At 47.9% G+C, this 18,627-nt stretch overlaps 2 protein-coding genes across 4 annotated transcripts in view; one reads left to right on the top strand and one right to left on the bottom strand.

Annotated features, from left to right (window-relative positions):
- The window catches only part of CA12 (carbonic anhydrase 12), a 52,414-nt gene extending 37,050 nt beyond the window's left edge, over nucleotides 1-15,364 (top strand). The window contains exons 5-11 of one of the 3 annotated variants that reach the window (XM_032417127.1): nucleotides 829-924; nucleotides 1,796-1,859; nucleotides 2,040-2,197; nucleotides 3,502-3,628; nucleotides 13,468-13,500; nucleotides 14,347-14,434; nucleotides 15,202-15,364. In XM_032417127.1, the coding sequence (XP_032273018.1) occupies nucleotides 829-924; nucleotides 1,796-1,859; nucleotides 2,040-2,197; nucleotides 3,502-3,628; nucleotides 13,468-13,500; nucleotides 14,347-14,434; nucleotides 15,202-15,274 (639 nt within the window). In that variant the 3' untranslated portion in view covers nucleotides 15,275-15,364. Of the gene's footprint in view, nucleotides 1-828; nucleotides 925-1,795; nucleotides 1,860-2,039; nucleotides 2,198-3,501; nucleotides 3,629-13,467; nucleotides 14,192-14,346; nucleotides 14,435-15,201 lie in introns of those variants that run through there. The other 2 variants (XM_032417129.1, XM_032417126.1) reach the window with 2 other exon arrangements.
- The window catches only part of APH1B (aph-1 homolog B, gamma-secretase subunit), a 74,452-nt gene that overhangs the window by 6,790 nt on the left and 49,035 nt on the right, over nucleotides 1-18,627 (bottom strand). The window lies entirely within an intron of this gene.

Below are 18,627 nucleotides of genomic sequence, written 5' to 3'. Positions count from 1 at the left end.
TTCATTTCAAAGGCAGAGTGGCCCGGCTGAGGCTGGACAAGCTACAATGAGGCCATTTTCCCCTAGGCTCCAGAATAAGTAGACAAAATCAGAGCGGGGCACCTGGGTGGCTCAGTCAGTTGAAGTCTGACTCTTGATTTCGGCTCAGGTCATGACCTCAGGGTGGTGAGATTGAGCCTTACATCTGGCTCTGCGCTGGGCGTGGAGCCTGCTTAAGATTCTCTCTTTCCGTCTCCCTTTGCCGCCCCCTCCCGTCTTTCTCCGGCTCTAAAAAAAAAGAGAGAGAGAGAGAGAGAAAAGAAACAAAGGAAGGAAGGAAGGAAGGGGGAGGGAGAGAGAGAGAGAGAGAGAGAAAGAGAAAGAAAGAAAGAAAGAAGAAAGAAAGAAAGAAAGAAAGAAAGAAAGAAAGAAAGAAAGAAAGAAAGAAAGAAAGAAAAAGAAAGAAAGAAAGAAAGAAAGAAAGAAAGAAATCAGAAGAGAAAAGTGCTCCAAAGTACCCAAGCTTTTTTTGTGGCTAGTATAAAAACCCATTCATTCATTCCTTCATTCAATATCTATTGTATACCTGGTTCTTGACAAGCACCATATCAGACACGAATACAATGAGTGAATAAGATGGACAGTCTGCCCTGGTTGAGTTTTCGGTCTGGAGGAATGAGGGAAAAGGGAAAACTGGGGAGGCCATGAAGGAAAGGGTCTGAGAGGCCTAAGCTACCTGGGGTAGGGATAGAGGGGTTGTGTCCTCCCCACTGGTTTTGAGTCTCCCGCGAAAGCCAAGGCTTCCCAGGAGTCGTCCACCTCCTGTGAGCAGCTTCTCTCCCACCGCAGCTGCATCTCGTCCACTATAACTCGGACCTGTACCCCAACACGAGCACTGCCAGTAACAAGTCAGAGGGCCTCGCCGTCCTAGCTGTTCTCATAGAGGTAAGAGATGGTTAGAGGGATTTAAAAAAAATTGGAAGCCAGGATGGTATCAGACTCAGCATTTGGTCCATGAGGACCTGTCTGTTGGATGTTGTAGGGCTCACTCTCATTTTGGCTGTATCTTGCCTCTAGAGATTGAGGTATTCCCCCATAGGGTACCTTCTCTTTTGGCCTGGAGGCAGCACTTAGCTGGGTAGCAGAAATGGGCATGTCCTTTGGAACATTGGAAAAAATGAGCCCTAGTTGCATAAAGCTCAGAATAGCTTTATGAGCCCTGTGCATAAAGCTCAGAATAGCCCAGCTGGATAGGACTTATCTATAGGGGGTTGGGGGATGGGGATCATTCAGTGCTGCCTCATCAGATGCCTGAATCCCTTACACAACTCCTGATATCCAAGTTCCATTCTTTCCTTAATCCCAGAAAATGGGAATGTTTCCTCATTTGCTTGCATGTTTTTCCCTAATAAGACAACATGTACCTCGTTTCTCAACATGCTTACTTGCCTGACTTGGCTTGTGTGAACTCAAGCTCCCTTAAGTTCTGGTTAAAGAACACGCTAGTTGTGGCCTTCAGGCTCACAGCCTGCTAATCAGGAGCACAAGCTATATTCCTTGCCCTGGGACACGCAGGCCCCAGTGCCTTGATTGCTCAGCACCTTGCATCCTGAGACGCAAGAGGACAGGACCATCACCCCAAATCCCTAACAGCCCAGGGGTCTTTCACAATTGTCCTGGTAAAGTGCATCGTCCAGGGAGGATCTTGGCAACGGCAACTATATACCCCTAGATGAGCCCTTTCATGAGCAAAGGTCGAACAAGGCTCAGCCGGCAGAATTCTGTCCCAGTTCAACCTGCCCCGTCTCTGTTGCAGATGGGCTCCTTCAATCCATCTTATGACAAGATCTTCAGGCACCTTCAAGATGTAAGATACAAAGGTAAGGGGTCCTTGGATGCATATTCGCCCTCTGTTGGAGAAGGAGGTAGTCACTCCCATGTGACCTGAAGAAAAATGAAGGCAGGGGGGCAGTTTCATATTCTAGGCTCGGTCATAGGCCCAGCAGCACCTCTGCCGTGGGGAGAAAGCCTGACACCATTTCCCCACCATGTCTCTCCAGGCCAAGAAGTGCTCATTCCAGGTTTCAGCATTGAAGAGCTGCTTCCCGAGAGGCCCGATGAGTACTATCGCTACAAAGGGTCCCTGACCACACCTCCTTGCCACCCCACCGTGCTCTGGACGGTTTTCCGGAACCCTGTGCAAATTTCCCAGGAGCAGGTAACTGTTGTGCCCTCCTGAGTCAGAGACCACGTGGCACCTCGGTCCCTGCCGTCACCCAGCTCATAATCCCCAACTTGGTTTCCTCACTTAGAGTTTCATTGACAGCTAAGCCAAACCTCTTCAAATATCGCAGGTGCCTAGAAGCACGGCAGAAATTACAGGCTGAGCTTCAAAAGTGGAGTTACCGAGTCAAGCTAAGAAAATGAACCTGTCTCCACAGTTCCTTACAAACAAGTTGTTAAGCTGCATTTCCTAATATTTCCCTCAGTGGCTGGATGGTGTTTCCTCTGTGGCGGGAGAGAGCACGGTTCCTTTACAGGGCAGAATAAAGACGGAGCATTTAGATAGTGTAACAAACCAGAGGGCTGGGATTGCAGCAGTGAGTAAGCGGCGGTCTCTGCCCTCAAGAAGCTCGTGGTCTAGTGCAAAACTGGGGGCACAGAATCCTCAGCAATCATCTCCGACCCTCGCATCTTACAGGTGATGAAAGTGAGGGGTAGACGGATGAGGGAGCTTGTGGGATTGCCCACTGGTTGGCCACAAAGCTAAGCCCCAAAGTCACACTGGAGTTCCTGGTCACTGCCCATCCCTCTGCTCCCCAGAAATTCATCAAGAAGAAAACTGGCTGTCCAGGAGACATGGCCGGGGCAGTGCCACACACGGGCTCCGGGCCCACCCTGCCGCTGGCCCCTTTTCCCGCATCCAGGAAGGCCCTCACTGTTGCTCCTTCTTTTTACTATGAGCTACTGATCTGAGTAATGTAGATAAATGGCAGCAGGTAGGCGGACAGGAATAAAGAAGTGATGAATCAAGAGATGAAATGTGCAGGGAAGCAGTAATACCCTAACCTAGAAACCACCTTGGAAACCGATTATATAATCTATGTGGGTGTATGAAAATTCTGTGGAACCAGTTGTCAGAGGACCTGTGAAACGCTTGCCTCCTCCTTTTTGTTCCTTTTGATGAGACCATCAGAATAAGCCTAAGGCCCCTCTAACTTAGAGCTGGGTTCCAAATCGGGCCCATGAGAGGAATGCCGTGTCCGTGAGAGGCTGAGGAGTCCCTCCGCCACCCAGCAGCTAAGAGCACTAACTTCCCTCCAAGCCTTGGGAGGAGGGGACAGACCAGCTCACCCGGTGCCCAGTCGACCAGACACCAGCAGGGGAGGGGAGCAGTTCTCTGGCTTTCCCACGGCTTTCTGATGTGCCTCCTGCCACGCCCCAGAGGTCTCTTCCCCAGTGAGGTCAGGCAAGAGAGCATCACTCTGCCCATGGGGTATGTTTCTGCTGCTCCCCTTGCAGCTGCTGGCTTTGGAGACTGCTCTGTACTACACATACGTGGATGACCCATCCCCCAGAGAAATGGTCAACAACTTCCGGCAGGTCCAGGAGTTTGAGGAGAGGCAGGTGTACATCTCTTTCCGGCAAGGTGAGAAGATTCGGTGTGTGGGGGGAGTGTGGTGCCAAGACACCCACTGAATGTGAAGTTGGGTGCCCTGCCCTTGGGCTTTGTCACTGATGCCCTTAGGAGGTGGGTTAGGAGCACTCTGGCTGCCAAGGGAACCAGGGTGTGTTAAGAAGATACTGTGTGTGGGTTTACTGAGGTCACCCTTCACTGCTCTTGACTTCCCTGAGCCTTTGCAGGGAAACACTAACCAGGGCCCCTAGGCGTCTGGACCAGAGCCTTCATTAAATCTGGGAGTCTCCCACAGATGGGGAAGAGAGGATGCTCTGGGGGACCTCTCTGCTCTGGAGAACTACCCTTCTCCTAAGACACATGATAGGACTGTTCTCATGAGATCAAACTCTAACTTCTTACCCTAGGCTTTCTTGGCATCAAGGCCCATCTTCAGCCTTGCCAGGTGATTCATAGCACCGCCAGCTTCAGCAATGTGCAGGGAAGGTGCTTCGTAAGGCTTCAGAGAGTGGGCATAATCCACATTTGTAGCCACAGCAGCTCATGGTCTAATATGGCAGGACCCATCAGGCAAGAAAGCAGCTGCATTCGCTGCTCTTTTGTCTCATCTCCTTAAGCATGGGCACACAGGAACTATACTGAATGAAGCGTGAAGTTTGGTTTAGTCTTAATGCTATGAAAGCTCAGTTCTTCCTTTTAAATCTGTAACCATAACTCCCCAGAAGGACATTGAACATCTTTATTTGTTCAATACCTATGTCAATACTGTTGGAAGCCAGGGGTTCAGGGAAACAGGTAAGGGAGCCCTCTTGCGGCCCACACCCTTCTTCGAACCTCCAAGTTCACTTTCTCACTGTAGATTCTTGACCCGCTCTCGATAAGGGAATGGCAAGTGGCCAGAAGCAGGGGTAGGTCTGTGAAAGTTCTACTTTATCCCCTTATATCACTTGTGACTGAACTAGGCCAGGTGATCGTATCCAAAGATGACCCCATTGACCCACCTATCCGAGAATCAGCTCTCCTGGTCTCACCTGGTGTACCTTTGTTGTTGTTGTTGTTGTTGTTGTTGTTGTTGTTCCTTTCTTATTGTGTGAGATTATAACTACCACTGACTAAGCTTAGTTAAACATAGGAAGACTGTATTTCAAGGCCTTTGCCAGCAAGCTTTAGAAACATGCCCTTCTGAACAGACCCATACATATGGTCAGAATTAGGTTCTTCTGTCAGTTACGGAATCAAGAACTGCCCAAGAATTTACCTTTTGTGCTCGCCTCTCCAGATACCACTGGTTAAGGTAATTTCTCTCTTTTCCTCAGTTTCCTGGTCTGAAAACCCAATCTGTGAACAATGACCCTTCCTAAAAATTGAGAATGTATATGATGATGACTGTCAACTTCTTTTCTAGGAAATGCCTCAAATGTACAGAATTATCCCTTTGTGATCTCTTTTGGATATAAATTTATCTTTTCCTGTTCTTCAAAATGGAGTATGTAGTAGTCAAGGGTTAAATGGAAAATACTTCAACTCTTCAATAAAATAAAAAAACATAAAAACTGCCTGGAGATAAAGGACTGGGCCCACATAGATAAGGTAGAATTTTGTCTGTGATTCAAAGATAGTAATCAGATCTCTTCTCTGGGCTGGTCTATACAAGTCACAGGGGATACTGTGATAAATACTCCCCGTATACTCAGAAGACCTAGGCTCAAGGCCTCAGTTTGTTTCCTCCCGGCTGTCTGATGTAAGCAAATCATGTCCCTTCTTTGGCCTTGGTTTCTTCAGCCATAAAATAATAGTTTGGGCTAGGTGAGCTAACATCCTTTCAGTGCTAACACTTTATATGATTCTAAGTGGACACTAACGACTGCCCATCCTCACTTTACATTGCAGGGACAGTGTTTGAGGACAGTTACAGAGGATCAGAAGAAACCATGCAGGAACTTGAGTCTGACATCCAAAAGTAACCTCCACTTGTAACAGTGGACTGTGGCATTGGGAATAATTAGCCATCTTCTTAGACTGGCTCAGCTCTAAGTTGGCACTCATGGAGTGGGCAGTGTAGTTGGGCCTGCAGCAGAGCGCTTCAATAGACTCTCCTAGTCTAGCTGGGGAGCTTGAGGGGCCCCTCAGCAGAAGCCTGGAGACTAACTCCAAGCTTAGGACATCAGGATCAAAGCCCAAATGCAGGTTTGCCACTGCCTTTCCTGCATGGTTCACCCCGAACTGCTGTTCCGAGGAGGCCAGGCTGGGCCCAGCTCTCCCCTTGGAGTGAGACACCATGGCAGTCCAAGGCAAACCTGTTCATTTGGAGGCTGATTATAGAAACTTGGCCAGAATTGTCCCCTCCTGCTCACTTCTCAAAGACACAGGCAGCTAACAAGGGCTGTTTCCCAAGGAGCAATGGGGAGGGCAGCCCCAAAGGAGTGAAGCTCCAAATCTCACCCCTCAGGGGCACCTGCATTCATGAGGGCCCTCTCACACCCACTTGGACGGGCCTCAGACTGTAACAGGCCATTTCAGGTTTACGGGGTGAGCCCGTTTGTCAGTGTGAACCTTGAGCAATTCGGACTCACGTATTTATACACTCTTCCACTGAGGCATGCTTGTAATTAGGGTATGATTGATTCAGGGTCTTCTCTGGAAGTTAACAGGAACTATGGAGTTGGAATATTTTTCCAGGAGAAAAGTAATGTAAAGGAAATCGTCCAGGAGAGAAAGTGCAAGGACTTTGAGATTAGGCTCTGAGGTTTAGCCAGATTGGAACAATTGGGACTGAATCATTTAGCTTGACCATGCTTTTTCCTCAACTGTGCTTAGAAAAGGAATGAAGAACTTGGTTTCTGTCCTTAAGAGGTAGTAGTCTGTCCTGTAGCCATCAAAAAGAATGAAATCTTGACATTTGCAACGATGTGGATGAAGCTAGAGAGTATTTTGCTATGAGAAATAAGTCCGTCAGAGAAAGACAAATACCATATGATTTCACTCATATGTGGAATTTAAGAAACAAAACAGATGAACATAGGGGAAGGGAAGGAAAAATAAAATAAGATAAAAACAGAGAAGGAGGCAAACCATAAGAGACTCTTCACTCTAGGAAATAAACTGAGGGTTGTTGGAGAGGAGGTGGGTGGGTGATGGGGTAATTAGATGATACATGAAGGAGGGCATCTGATGTAATGAGCACTGGGTGTTATATGCAACTGATGAATCACTAGATTCTACCCCTGAAACTAATAATATACTATATGTTAACTAAATTGAATTTAAATAAAAAAATTTAAAAAATAATAAATAAAATGCTGGGAAAAAAAAAAAAAAAGAAGTACAGACTTAAGTAGTCAACTACGATTTAGCCCTAGCTCAGGGTTTCTCAACCTTGGTGCTACCGACATTTTGGGCTGGATTATTCTCACTGGGGAGCTCTCCTGTACATTGTAAAATTAGCAGCATCCCTAGCCTCTCCCCACTAGATGCCCATAATATCCCCCCAATTCTGACTGCCAAAAATGTCTCCAGACACTGTCAAATGTCTCCAGGGCAGGAGAGGCAAAATTGAGAACCACTGCCCAGGGATTACACAAAGACTTTCCTAGGCTCAGACTGATTTTTTTTTTTTTCCACTCAGAGGATTCTGGAGTTTTCTGTCAAATGCCCTGGTCTTTATTCTATTACAGCATGACATTTTCTTTTTTTTATTACCTTTTAAAAAATTTTTTACTTATTTATTAGAGAGAGAGGGAGGAGAGAGCACAAGTGGGGGAGCAGCAGAGGGAGAGAGACAAGCAGACTCCGCGCTGAGCGCGGAGCCCAACACGGGGCTCGATCCTACGACCGAGAGATCAGGATCTGAGCCAAAATCAAGAGTAGGACGCTCAACCGACTGAGCAACGCCGATACCTCTACAGCATGACATTTTCAATCTGGTGATGGTTACCCCGAAACCAAAAAGTTGTTGGATTATTAAGGTAGAGCAACCAAACTCAAGAGAAACCCTGTTCCCCACCTTCCTTTAGAATTTGAATATACCTTCTTTTTATATAATTGGGTACATCCAAGGCTAAGAGAAGTGGATGAGAGAGAACTATCTACCCTAAGGAGAACTATATAAACCACTTTATCAGGGGTCCAGATGCTTCTGAGGCAGCAACTTGCTTCAGAATCTCCTTATCATTTTTCTCCCTTGCTTTTGTACCATTTTTTTTTTTTTTTCCTCATGTGTGTTGTGTTTCTTGTTGCCTTTGGGTAAAATGCCCACTCTTTGTGGAGAGGTGAAACTCACATGAGGCACTTTTTTTTAGCTCTTAGAAAGTGCCTCTTCCAAGGGGCACAAATGGAAGGCTTGAGCTAACAAGAGGACACAAGACTCATTGTCCTCAAGGAGGGATCCCAGAGAGGGGAACACACCCTGTGAGCAGACCAGACCTCACAACAGTCAGATCCCTCTGGGAGAAAGGAGAAATATGACAGAGGCAGATTTACAGACCAGGGGCCTGATTCTTGGTTCCTTCAAGTTGACCTCTTCCTAGCTAAACATACTAGCCCTGGGTCCTGAGAGTAATGGGTCATAAAGGAAGAGCCTATCAAACTGAAATGCTAATGTTACCTAGCCCTATTTTTAATATGCCAGGGCAAGGGAAACCTGAGGGACAAGGGGGAGCCAGAGAGTTTCTATAATCATGTCTGTAGTGGGCTTGCTCTGAGCAACTGCATGTCACCGCCGCAGAGCCTGGAGCCAGCCGAGGCACACTTAGACAGGAGTGCGGGACAGCAGACGGGTGTGTGTGTCGGGGGGCGGCTTTCACCCACGGTACATCTGTGGAGTAGCACAATTAGAATCTGCTTGACCCTGTGGGACCTGGGTAGTTTTATAAAACCTTTAAAAAGGAGAAAAGAAATCTTACAAAGCTAAGATGGCTAATTATCTACTTTCTGAGACTAGAATGTATGCTTTGTGGTTACTGACCTTGTGTTTCTAAAAGTTCTTATTTTTGAATAAAATCTATTAGATGGAAAGTATCATCAAGTCTACCAAGGTATCCAAATGAAAGACCAGAGGAGTTCCCACCTTCAAATTCCCCTGGATACAGGGGTGGGGGTGGGGGCTGAATAGTCGGGAGCAATCATCAAATGTGCTAAGAAGTCCCTAGTCCCTTCATCTAGTGCAGTGTAATGGGCCACGTTTTTACAGAGCACACCCCAAGTCAGGCACTATGGGGAACAGAAAACCCCAGTGTGGATGTTCTCTGGCTCCTAAGAGCAAGCCTCTGGCACAGAGCAGACCAGGGGGGAAGTCAGCAAGCTGGACCTCCCCCTTGGCGAGGTGGCCCCAGCTGTCTTCCCAGCACTCTGCACCCCCCCGCCCCGGACCCCGGCACTCATCCACACCATGTAGGGCCTCCCTTAGCATGGTACTGCTTTCACCCATGCACACACGATTCCCCGCGCCTGGGATGCCCCTCACCTCTCCCACCTGGAAAATTTTTTCAAGACCCAGCTGTAATCATATCATTCCAGAAATCTTCCCTGTTCCCCTGAAGGTGACTTAGAATTTCCTTCAACGCAGCTGGAACAACTCGTTCGTCTCTGTGACGGTTCTTAGCATACCACAGGGTAATGACTTACTGCCATACAGAAGAAGAGAATGAGCGTGTCTAGACTATGCACACGCGCTACCAGCCCCCTAAGGACAGGGACGATTGGGATCTTTCTCTTGTGGCAAGCACTGTGCCTGGTGCTCACTGCGAGTTTGAAAGAACGTAACCCACCCCGTCTCCCTGCCCCTCCCCTCCCCAGGGTCTTCTCTGCAGAATGATTTGAACATAAGCCTGGCCAGTTGTCACATTCTAGTTTCAAGTTTTATTTTGCTTTGTTTTCCACTTGCCAGCAGCATTCAAATCAATCCATTTGTCTAAGAAACATTAAAGATCTGTCAAGGCTGTCAATTTTTGAAGTCCCAGGAGGGAGTTGCCCTGGGAAGTTGTCAGGCTTTTTCTGTTGCTCTGGCCTGAAAGGAATTAAAGGCCCCAGTCCCACCACCTACCGTTCCTTCAGCACAGACAGCCTGAGCCTGGCCACGGAAGGGAGCTGAGAGTACTAAGCCTTAGTACTAAGCTCAGTAACCCACACCTACTGCTCCAGAATTTAGGCCCCTCAGAGCAACGCGGCTTTCTGTCCTGGGCCTGCAATCCTGCAATCTGGAAGGCAAAGCCTTCAGTCCCTATCATGGTTGTCGCAAACCAGGTCCCTCGTGTAATCTGGTGGTATCTCTTTGGCAGATTTATTTGTAGAAATTATTTCTTTTTGGGATTCCCTAGTGCCAATAAGAAAAGCTCCCCAGTTAAGTATGTTCTCCAAAGATAGTTCTGTTCTGTGGTCACTGAGGGCAGCTTCCTTGCTTTTCTTACCAAAGCCTCGTCAAAGACGGGGCTAGCATCTTAGTTACTTCAGCCTATGATTTGTATTAAGCAGAATAATAAGAGCTTTTATCATCCAAAAGGGGATTTTATGTATTTAAACTATCAAATCACTGCTAAACCAAAACTCCTCTTGTCTCTTTTATAAGACTGGAGACTGCTAAAGGCATAAGCATATACATACGATGTATACATATGTACGTCCATATATGTAACTATGTAAGATGTCGCTTACCCAAACAGTCCATACTTGAAAATAATATTTTGAAAGGAAAAGGATTATTTTCTGTTTGAATAAGTAGAATTGCAAATAGACCTAAAAAAATGCTAGAATTGTTCCAGAAGCTGCGAGCTGTGTAAATGCGGTGCTTGTTCCTTCCGCTGGGCTGTTGTGTGTGTGCACGTGAGGCTTCAGGAGACCTGAGAAGCAGTTAACGGGCATCCCTGGGTCCAGCAGGACAGCAGTGAAGATGCAGCTCCTGAGCTAGCGAGAACAGGTAGCAAGGCCCCTGTGGCAAGTGGCTTGCCTGTCTTCTCCGGGGATCTGTTAGGTTCTTCCGTATCTGTGGGATTTCCCTCTCTGTGTCAGACTGCCCTGTCTTTGCTCGCCCTGGCCCGTACTGGAACACTTTATGGAGAGCACGTAGCTCTCCCACGTCGGTGGGGCATGCACCCTCTTACCAACCAGCTCACAAGCCCCTTCACTGTGTTTTCATACTTGGCTCTTGTGGGCCATCGCTGTCAGTCAGCCTCTCTCTGTCGCTCCTGTCTCAGGGTTCTTCAGTGGGAACTGCCTGTCTTATTTGCCGATTAGTAACAAACCATTTCTTTGTTTAATCTGCAAATGAACGTGCCTGGCTGTGTCCCGCCCTCCATCATCCGTGTTGCCTCTTCTCTACGACACCCCAGAGGCTCTGCTCTGATGAAGGCTTCGGCTCCTCTCTCTGGGCGCTACTGCTTCAGCTGCCCCAGCGCCTATTCCTGTGCCCCCCAAAGTCTCCCTGCCTTTCCCTCTCCTGTCAGTTAGCAGAATGGGACCCAAGCCCTGGGGACTGCATCGCTGTCTGCAGAGAAGTCCTGCTTCCTTGATGGCTGGTGCCGTCTCAGCTCGCAAGGGGTGGCATCCCGATATCGTCCTGCCCTGGGCTTCTTTAGGGGCAGAATTCTGATGAGGGGACACCCTCATTGCCACTCGTCTTCCATAGCGGCTCATGCTCTTCACTGGCTCAATCAAGCTGCTTTGTCTTTGCTGTATCAAAGTCTTGGCTGAAAAGCAACTGTCCCAAGCTCTGGGGCTTTCCTTGTCTTTGTGGCTGCTTGTGCATTTCATTATTTCCACAGAGAGGCAACTTAGGCCCTCACAAGTAGTCATCTAGGAGCCGGGAACCCTGCTTAGAGCCCTGGATTAAATTAGGCTGTTGTTTATAGGGCCTAATTCAGCCAAGGGCAGCCAGATTTCCCTCCAGATGAGCCACCAACCTGGGCCATGGGCTCTTGGGAAAAGTCCCATCCCTGGGGGCCTTGCTTCTGGAGACTTGGCTCTGCTCCCTGAGCTCCCTGGGGGCGCTTCCTCCAGCCTGAAGTGGGGCTGCTCAGCTGTCTGGGGGCCTGGGTGGCTCTCCAGGTGTTTGAGGTGACTGTGAAAGCGACGACTTAGAAACTGTCCAGTTTGGATGGCTAAGCCAAGGGTTAGGCTTACCAGTGGTCTTATGTGGCAAAAACTAGCTGGTACCACCAGCATCTGGAGCTTTAGGAACAAAGAACAAAAGTGTATTCCATCAAAAGGCTTGGAAAAGAAACCACAACTAGTTGCGGGGTTTTGGTTGTTGTTTTTACGATCTTAGAAGCCTTGGTTGCGTCTGGGTACCTTAAAAAAAACAAACCCAAATACCACAATACAGTGTGCGAGGCCATGGGCTATGCAGAGAACACAGCATATGCTATACAAACACCGGATGCTCTCCCCCGGGGAGACTCCTATCCCGAGTGTCTCCCTAAGCCGCACGCTTGTCCTTGTGTTCAGGTTACAAGAAGAGACCTGGGGCAGGGAATCAGGCCATGGGAGCCACTCTGCCACTTGGGAGGCCAGGGGCTGCTGATGGTGGCCAGCAAGAGCCAAGAGAACAGGCCACCCTGTACTTTGTGGATAGCTCCTCTCCACAGCTGCTCTGCTTATCCTTACAACAGCCTGGGGCCACCTGCGGAAACCAGACCAGAGACTCCTAGGGGCCAGCCTCGGATGAGTGAGGCTGCACGTGCCATATGAGATTGTGGAAGAGGATAGTAGGGAAAGGACACAGGGCTGAGGGCTCCAGGGGGATCAACTGGCCACACAGCAGAAAAAGGGGGTGAGCAAAACCTCATCCTGCAGTCTCTGGTCTGGTTCTCCAGGGTGTTACGTGCCCCCAGGTGTGAGTCCCTGGCTGTCTGCTGGCGTCTCACAACTGGTCAGGGCTCTCCCAGGGTCTGAGTCATCACAGTGGGCTCTGTGGGCACAGGCTCTCTGGAGGATCCGGCTGGGTGGCCACTATCTGCACAGCTCTGGCTTCCAGCATGACCTGGAATCAGCACCCATACTACATATGCACATACGTTAGAAGTTTCTACTGAGGTCAGAAAACCACCAGACAAGAGGGGATCTGTAACAGAGCCTTTCTTTAGATGGAGGACCTGACTGGGAGAGTGGGGAGTAGTTTTAAGAACCTGGAAGAAGCATGCTGGGGTAAGCCAGGGGGGCTTCATGACTGGGTTCCTCTGTGTTACTCAAGAAGATGGGCTCACCCATGACCCACCAGGGAGGTGCCTAGAAGGCTGACTATGGGATTTTACCTCAGATAGCTGGCCACTATTTCAGCCCCACTGAGGACTCCTAACTCATCCCAATAATAATGCTCTGAGAGAAGCCACAATCTCAGGGTTCTACATAGCAGAGAAGGGAGGGGGCTATGGAGGAGGGGTTTCTCCAGTTTGCCCAGTGGGGCCAAAGCAAAAACAGAACCAAATCACGACAACAAGACCGGATGGGGATAGGGCAGAAGTCTAGCGACAGGCTCCAACTAAGTCCTCCCAGCCCCAGCCAGCCAGAACCTGGCCGATTCCTTACCGATGAAGAGGGGTAGGGATCCGAGAAGCACATAACAGCCTGCCCAAGTAGACTCTGATCCTTACCCTTCCTCATCTTCCACTTTAGCCATGTTGTACTAAAAACTGAAGTCTGGCCCTAGCAAAGAGACTGCTGTGATAAAGGAGAACTGGAGAGGGAGATCACAGTGTGAATTCCCAAGGTGCACAATTCCCTCTATACCATGGGGCACCCAGAAAATCTGCATAAGCCCTGTATTTCCAACCAGACAAAAGGTGGGGCTCGCTCAACACACTGGGAAAATCCACCATGGTTTGACTTGATTAATTTTCAATCTTTTCCTCTCCCCTTTGAAGTGCAAGACCTTACGTACGCAGGACTGAGTCTGGGTATGTGGCCTGCCGGCCTTGCATGCTGCAGCTGGGTGATTGCTATGATTCTTGGTATGCTCTGGGCCTGTGATACTTCCAAGCCCATCCTCCCTGCTTCTCTGTGCTGTCACTCTGGCTGCTGGCCCTCTCCTTGCTGTGGGTCCTACCTTCAAATCACTATGATTCAGAGATGAACTGCCAATCAAATGCTTCCATAACGAAAGACCTAATCACTCCGCAGCATGTGTACATTCAGCGAGCCTAACCAAGACCTCTGTTGGCCATGCTGGGAAGCCGTTGCCTAAGAACAGGCCCAAGCCCAGTGGAGAGGTTGGGTGACTGGCTAGGTGATCTCGGCAGTGGGCCCCTACTTAGGACTGTGCAATGGAGCTTGGGAGCAAAGCCGATAGAGGCTTCTCAGTGGGCCTTAACTCCAGCAAGCCAAGACAGAGTAAGTTCTTATTCTGTAGCCCAGGGTTTCTCTAAGTATGGTTCATGAACCATGTACATCAGCATCAGCTAGAGCTGTTTGGTTAAAATGCAGATTCCTGGGCCCCGCTCTAGACTGAATGAATCTGTGATGCTCGGGCTCAAAAAAGTCTACATTTTAAACCAGCTCTTCAGATGATCCTGGTGCAAGTTTGCGAACCCTTGCTGGAGAATGACTACAGTTTGAAAATGGCTCTAAGTACTCCAGCCAGTTCTGCTAAGCCGAAGACCAGAACCCGAGAACAGAAATGGGGAAATTACATCCTTCTGTGGCAGATTACACAGCTGTCACTTGACTTCACATCCAAGTGCCATGGGATGAGATGGACGCAAGGGAAGGGGGAGTGTAATGCATGTTCACTGCCTCTTCCCCAGGCATTATCCTTTCAGTGGTCCTGGCTGGCGTTCTTGGCATCTGTGTTGTCCTGGCAGTGTCCATTTGGCTCTTCAGAAGAAAGAAGAGGTGAGCTGGTTTTGGTTCAAAATGGCATTCGGGTAGCTTATTTGTCCATGAGGATTGATCTGTTTGGGAAGGCAGTCTGCAGAATGAAGAGCCCCCTGCACCTATACCAACACTTATCCTAGGAGTGCTGTTTCCCAAACACCATGGCCCCCAGCCTCCTTTGCATGAGACACTGGATCATTATGCTCAGAGGTGGAGGTGTGTCCACCAGCCTGCTGCCATGGCTAACACCTTAAGACAAGTTTCTTGATTTGGGGATGGGGAGGTCCCATTTGCCTAAACATAAGCAGCAAGGCTGTCTTCTTTCTAACATCTTTACATCTGTTTTTTTGTCTCTGAATCCAAAAAGAAAAATGAAGGGAAATTTGATGTATCACTTCCATTAGCTATTAATGCCCTTTGCTCATGTTTTTATTGTCATGTTTGGTTTTTCTAAAACCAATTTATTTTTCTAGAATGTATAAAAAAAAATTTCCAGGAATCCTGTTATGGAATCAAAGGTTTAAAGTTGGGGTGGTAATGAGACCTTCTTCAAAATGCCGGTCTAGTATTGTCAGCTGTTATAAGAGAACAACTGGAAAATGACCAGGTTCCTTTTTGGTTAATGCTTTATTTTGGGGGCATTCCTCCCAAGACCATCAGAACAGGGGAAAGGTCCCCACAAGAGGAATCTGACCCCTAAATTCGTCTCATTCCGTAGCTGAGTCAGGCTGTTCTCTGCTTGTCTCTTCTCTTTAACTGAGACTTGTGTGTTCTTCTTGTTCCAGTAGCAAAAAAGGTGACAACAAAGGAGTCATTTACAAACCGGCCATCAAGAAGGAGACTGAGGCCCATGCCTGAGGCCCCAGAACTCCCAGGCACATCCAAGGAAGGACTTTGCTTTGGGCACTACACACTGTGGCTCCCTAGACATTTGAAATACCTGAGGGTTCTCTGAAGCTCAACCCACAAATGCCCCAGACCCACGGGGGGCCTTTAGGTGGGTGCCCTGCCATCCTGATGCCACGGCCACTGCCCGTACGATCTGTGGATGGCAAGAGCTCGCCAAAGAGGCAGGAACTCTGAGCTGTCTGCTTCAGCTGTGTGAGACCATGAGGTTGTCTGGATTCTGGGGCCACAAACCAAGTCACCCACTGGGGACTGTGATTGGTCAGAAAACACTTTCATCCAGGGATTCACTTGAGTGTGGTTTCAAGGATCCTGGCAATTCTGCTTCTTGTCCAAGCTTTCAGACCAGAATGTGCACTCTCCGCTTAGATTTTGCTTTTGAAACTCGGTTTCTTTCCTCAGGGAAGGGATTGTTGTCTTCCTCTGATTTCCTTCTGCTATGACAAAACTTTTGGTCTGACCTTACACCTGGGAGGAAGAATGATATAGGAAGGGTCAAGGTGTCAGAGACAAAAAGAAAACAAAAGATATTCTTTGAAACACAGCAGCGGCATTTCCAAAGTCCTGTCCTTTGGATCAAATGCACTGAATGGGCCCGAGAGAGACAGAATGAGAAGACACATAAGGTCTGGAGGAACTCACTTTGGAGTCAGAACTGGAGTCAGAAGTCGTCAAGTCTAAGTGTGAGAAGGACAGAATATTAAGCCCAAGCCCAACCTCCTGTCAGCAGCACAGTTATGCTTTGTACTTCACAGACTTTATAAATAATTAGGCTATTCCTTGAAAAGTGTTGTTACTTTCTCTCTCCTAGAGTAGACACGAGTTCTGAAATGACCCAAACTGCTTTTGAATCTAGAGGAAATAGGCAGAAGCAAAATGACTGAAGAGCTTTGTCTCTTGCCCAGATTTCATTTTGGCCACTTCTGTGGTGTCCCTACTGCCAATCTAGAATTGGGATGTACCTACTTCCCTGACTTTGAGGATGTTGAGTCATGGCTTGGTTAAAATCTATTTTCAAGCTATGAAAGCAGGAAGTTATCTGTGCAGGGTGGGGGCATCATGGTATTTAGGGACCAATAATAACAGAATGTTACAAAGATGCTTCATGATCTTCTACCCAAGCCATAGTTTCTGAGAAGACTTAACTCTTTCATAGATGTAAGAGTCCCTTGGAGACCAGTTAGTTCCATGACTGGGAAGGAGCCTCCACCACCAACCTCTCATGGCCGGCACCTTGCAGTTCACAGAGAACTTTCGATTCCTGGTCTCATTTCGACAACATGGAATGTCCTATCAAAGCACAGGTTTCTTTATAACATCTTTTTCCTTCTACTCCTCCCTCTCACTCTGAGAACAGTCTTCTCCCTTCTCTACCATCATGACTTTTTGTAGTGGTGGCAAGCCCCATGTCTTTGTAGCTAGTTTGCTAAACAGAGGTGCAGAAGACCTAATGAACACTCGGACGTGTGTATGCACAGGATCTCTGACAGCCTCGGAGCCTGGGGCGGCATCCTCACCTTGCCATTAGCATGCCTGATGCTGATCGAATGACGGCAGGGACAACCCTCATGACATAGCATTGTGAATTAGGTGATGCTTCCTTGGCCTTGGCCCAAAGTTGCCAATCAGAAAGCAACATAAATCACTCCAGAGTCCTGGGACTCTCTCTCTACCTTTTATGGACAAATTTTGCAAGAGAACAAAGAGACCATTGTATCTGGCACAACGGCTGTTCATAAAAAGGGAGATCGACTAGGCCATGAAAACAGTGGCATTTTCTCCTGCCCTGTGGCTGAGATAAAGCAAAGCTAGGGAGGCAGGCAGAAGACTCCAAGAATCAACACTGTCAACTTCCTTGCTAATCATTATGGGGCTCCTGGGGACCAAGCTTGGAAACTGGGAAGGCTTTCCTCAGGTTCTCACTCATTCCACCAACACCAGTCGCCACTGAAGGAAACCAGCACTGTGGCGTGTGAAGTTCCTCTGCCTCACTCGCACCCCCTTGAAGGCCCAGGTGCTGGGCTGGGTGCACTATAGGTAGAGATCACAAAAACAAGGCCCATGTGGGAAAAGGACAGGGAAGGCCCTGGCTTCTTTGTTTCTGACTAATGGGAGAGTTTGAGTCTCTTTGTTCTGTTTCTTTAGGATCATCTGGTAAAAATAGTAAAAACTTATACCTGTTTCCTTAATAGACATTCTAGGATTTTGCTGCATTGACTATTAATCCCATTTCAAGTTCAGACCTTAAATTCTTCTCCCTTTCACTAAACTCTCTGAAGGCCTCCTGAGCACCACTGGGAAGCACCAGGGTCTGCAGCACCCCTCTGTCCCTGTGCCTCGGATGGACCATAGGCCACTATGATGATGGTCTGTTTAGCACTTCTGTATTTATTGTAAGAAATGATTGTAATGAAGACATAAACTATAAATATGAGAAATCATAAATAAAATGTTTTTCACATCAGACTGATTTTTTTGGAGGTGAGGTTAAAGCATTACTGTTGGCAAAGCACTCTGTAGTCCCCGGTCTATGGTGACAGGTAACTGATCAGAACAAGTAATGTCACTTGTTTATAATGTCTTAGGACCTGGCTCCAAAGGAAAATACACTGATGTACTTAATCATTTTACTGAGGATGGAGGCCCATAGTGTGTGCAGCCCTGGAATCACATAGCTGCTTAGCGAACAGAGCTGGGAAGTCTGGAATAATCACGGAAAGGCTCAGAGAGAAGCGGGTATCTGAGCTGGGCCTCAAAGAAGAGTCAAATTTGAATAGAAGGATGGAGAGAGGGAGGCATTCCTAACTAAGAGGACATGAATATAAAGACTGGGCCTTATGTCTCTCTACTTCACTGGGTATTGCACTTAGTAGGTTGGAAGCCTCTCTTGGTTGCCTGTTACCTATTTTGGATTTTTTTTTTTTTTTTCCAAAACATGCTATCATCTTCCATACAATTTTTTATCTAAATCCAGATTTCACATTCTGGTTTGGTGGAAGAGGCAATCCTGTAGAGGTTACAAACAGGCACCATCACGGTTTGTTTATCTAGAAAAGCTTCCAATTTTCACTGCAGGTGCCCAAGGATGGAAACAGATGAACTGTCCAAGGGTAATTTTGCTCTAGTAGGTTTAAAGCAGTGGGCCTGGCTTTAGAATAGCAACATTATAAACCGTCCAGGTTCTGACGGTGTCTTCAGTCAGAACACAGGTATTTTTCCGTTCGCCCCCTTTAGCATCCTTCAGAGGTAAGGACAGGTGGAGCAAGGCAGCCCCACAGTGCCTGTGCAACTCTCATTCCTTTGCA

This window comes from Phoca vitulina, unplaced genomic scaffold, assembly GCF_004348235.1.
Source record: "Phoca vitulina isolate PV1807 unplaced genomic scaffold, GSC_HSeal_1.0 scaffold20, whole genome shotgun sequence".
NCBI classification, from domain to species: Eukaryota; Metazoa; Chordata; class Mammalia; order Carnivora; family Phocidae; genus Phoca; species Phoca vitulina.
Note: the sequence above shows the minus strand (reverse complement) of the source record. Positions and strands in the feature narration are given on the sequence as shown.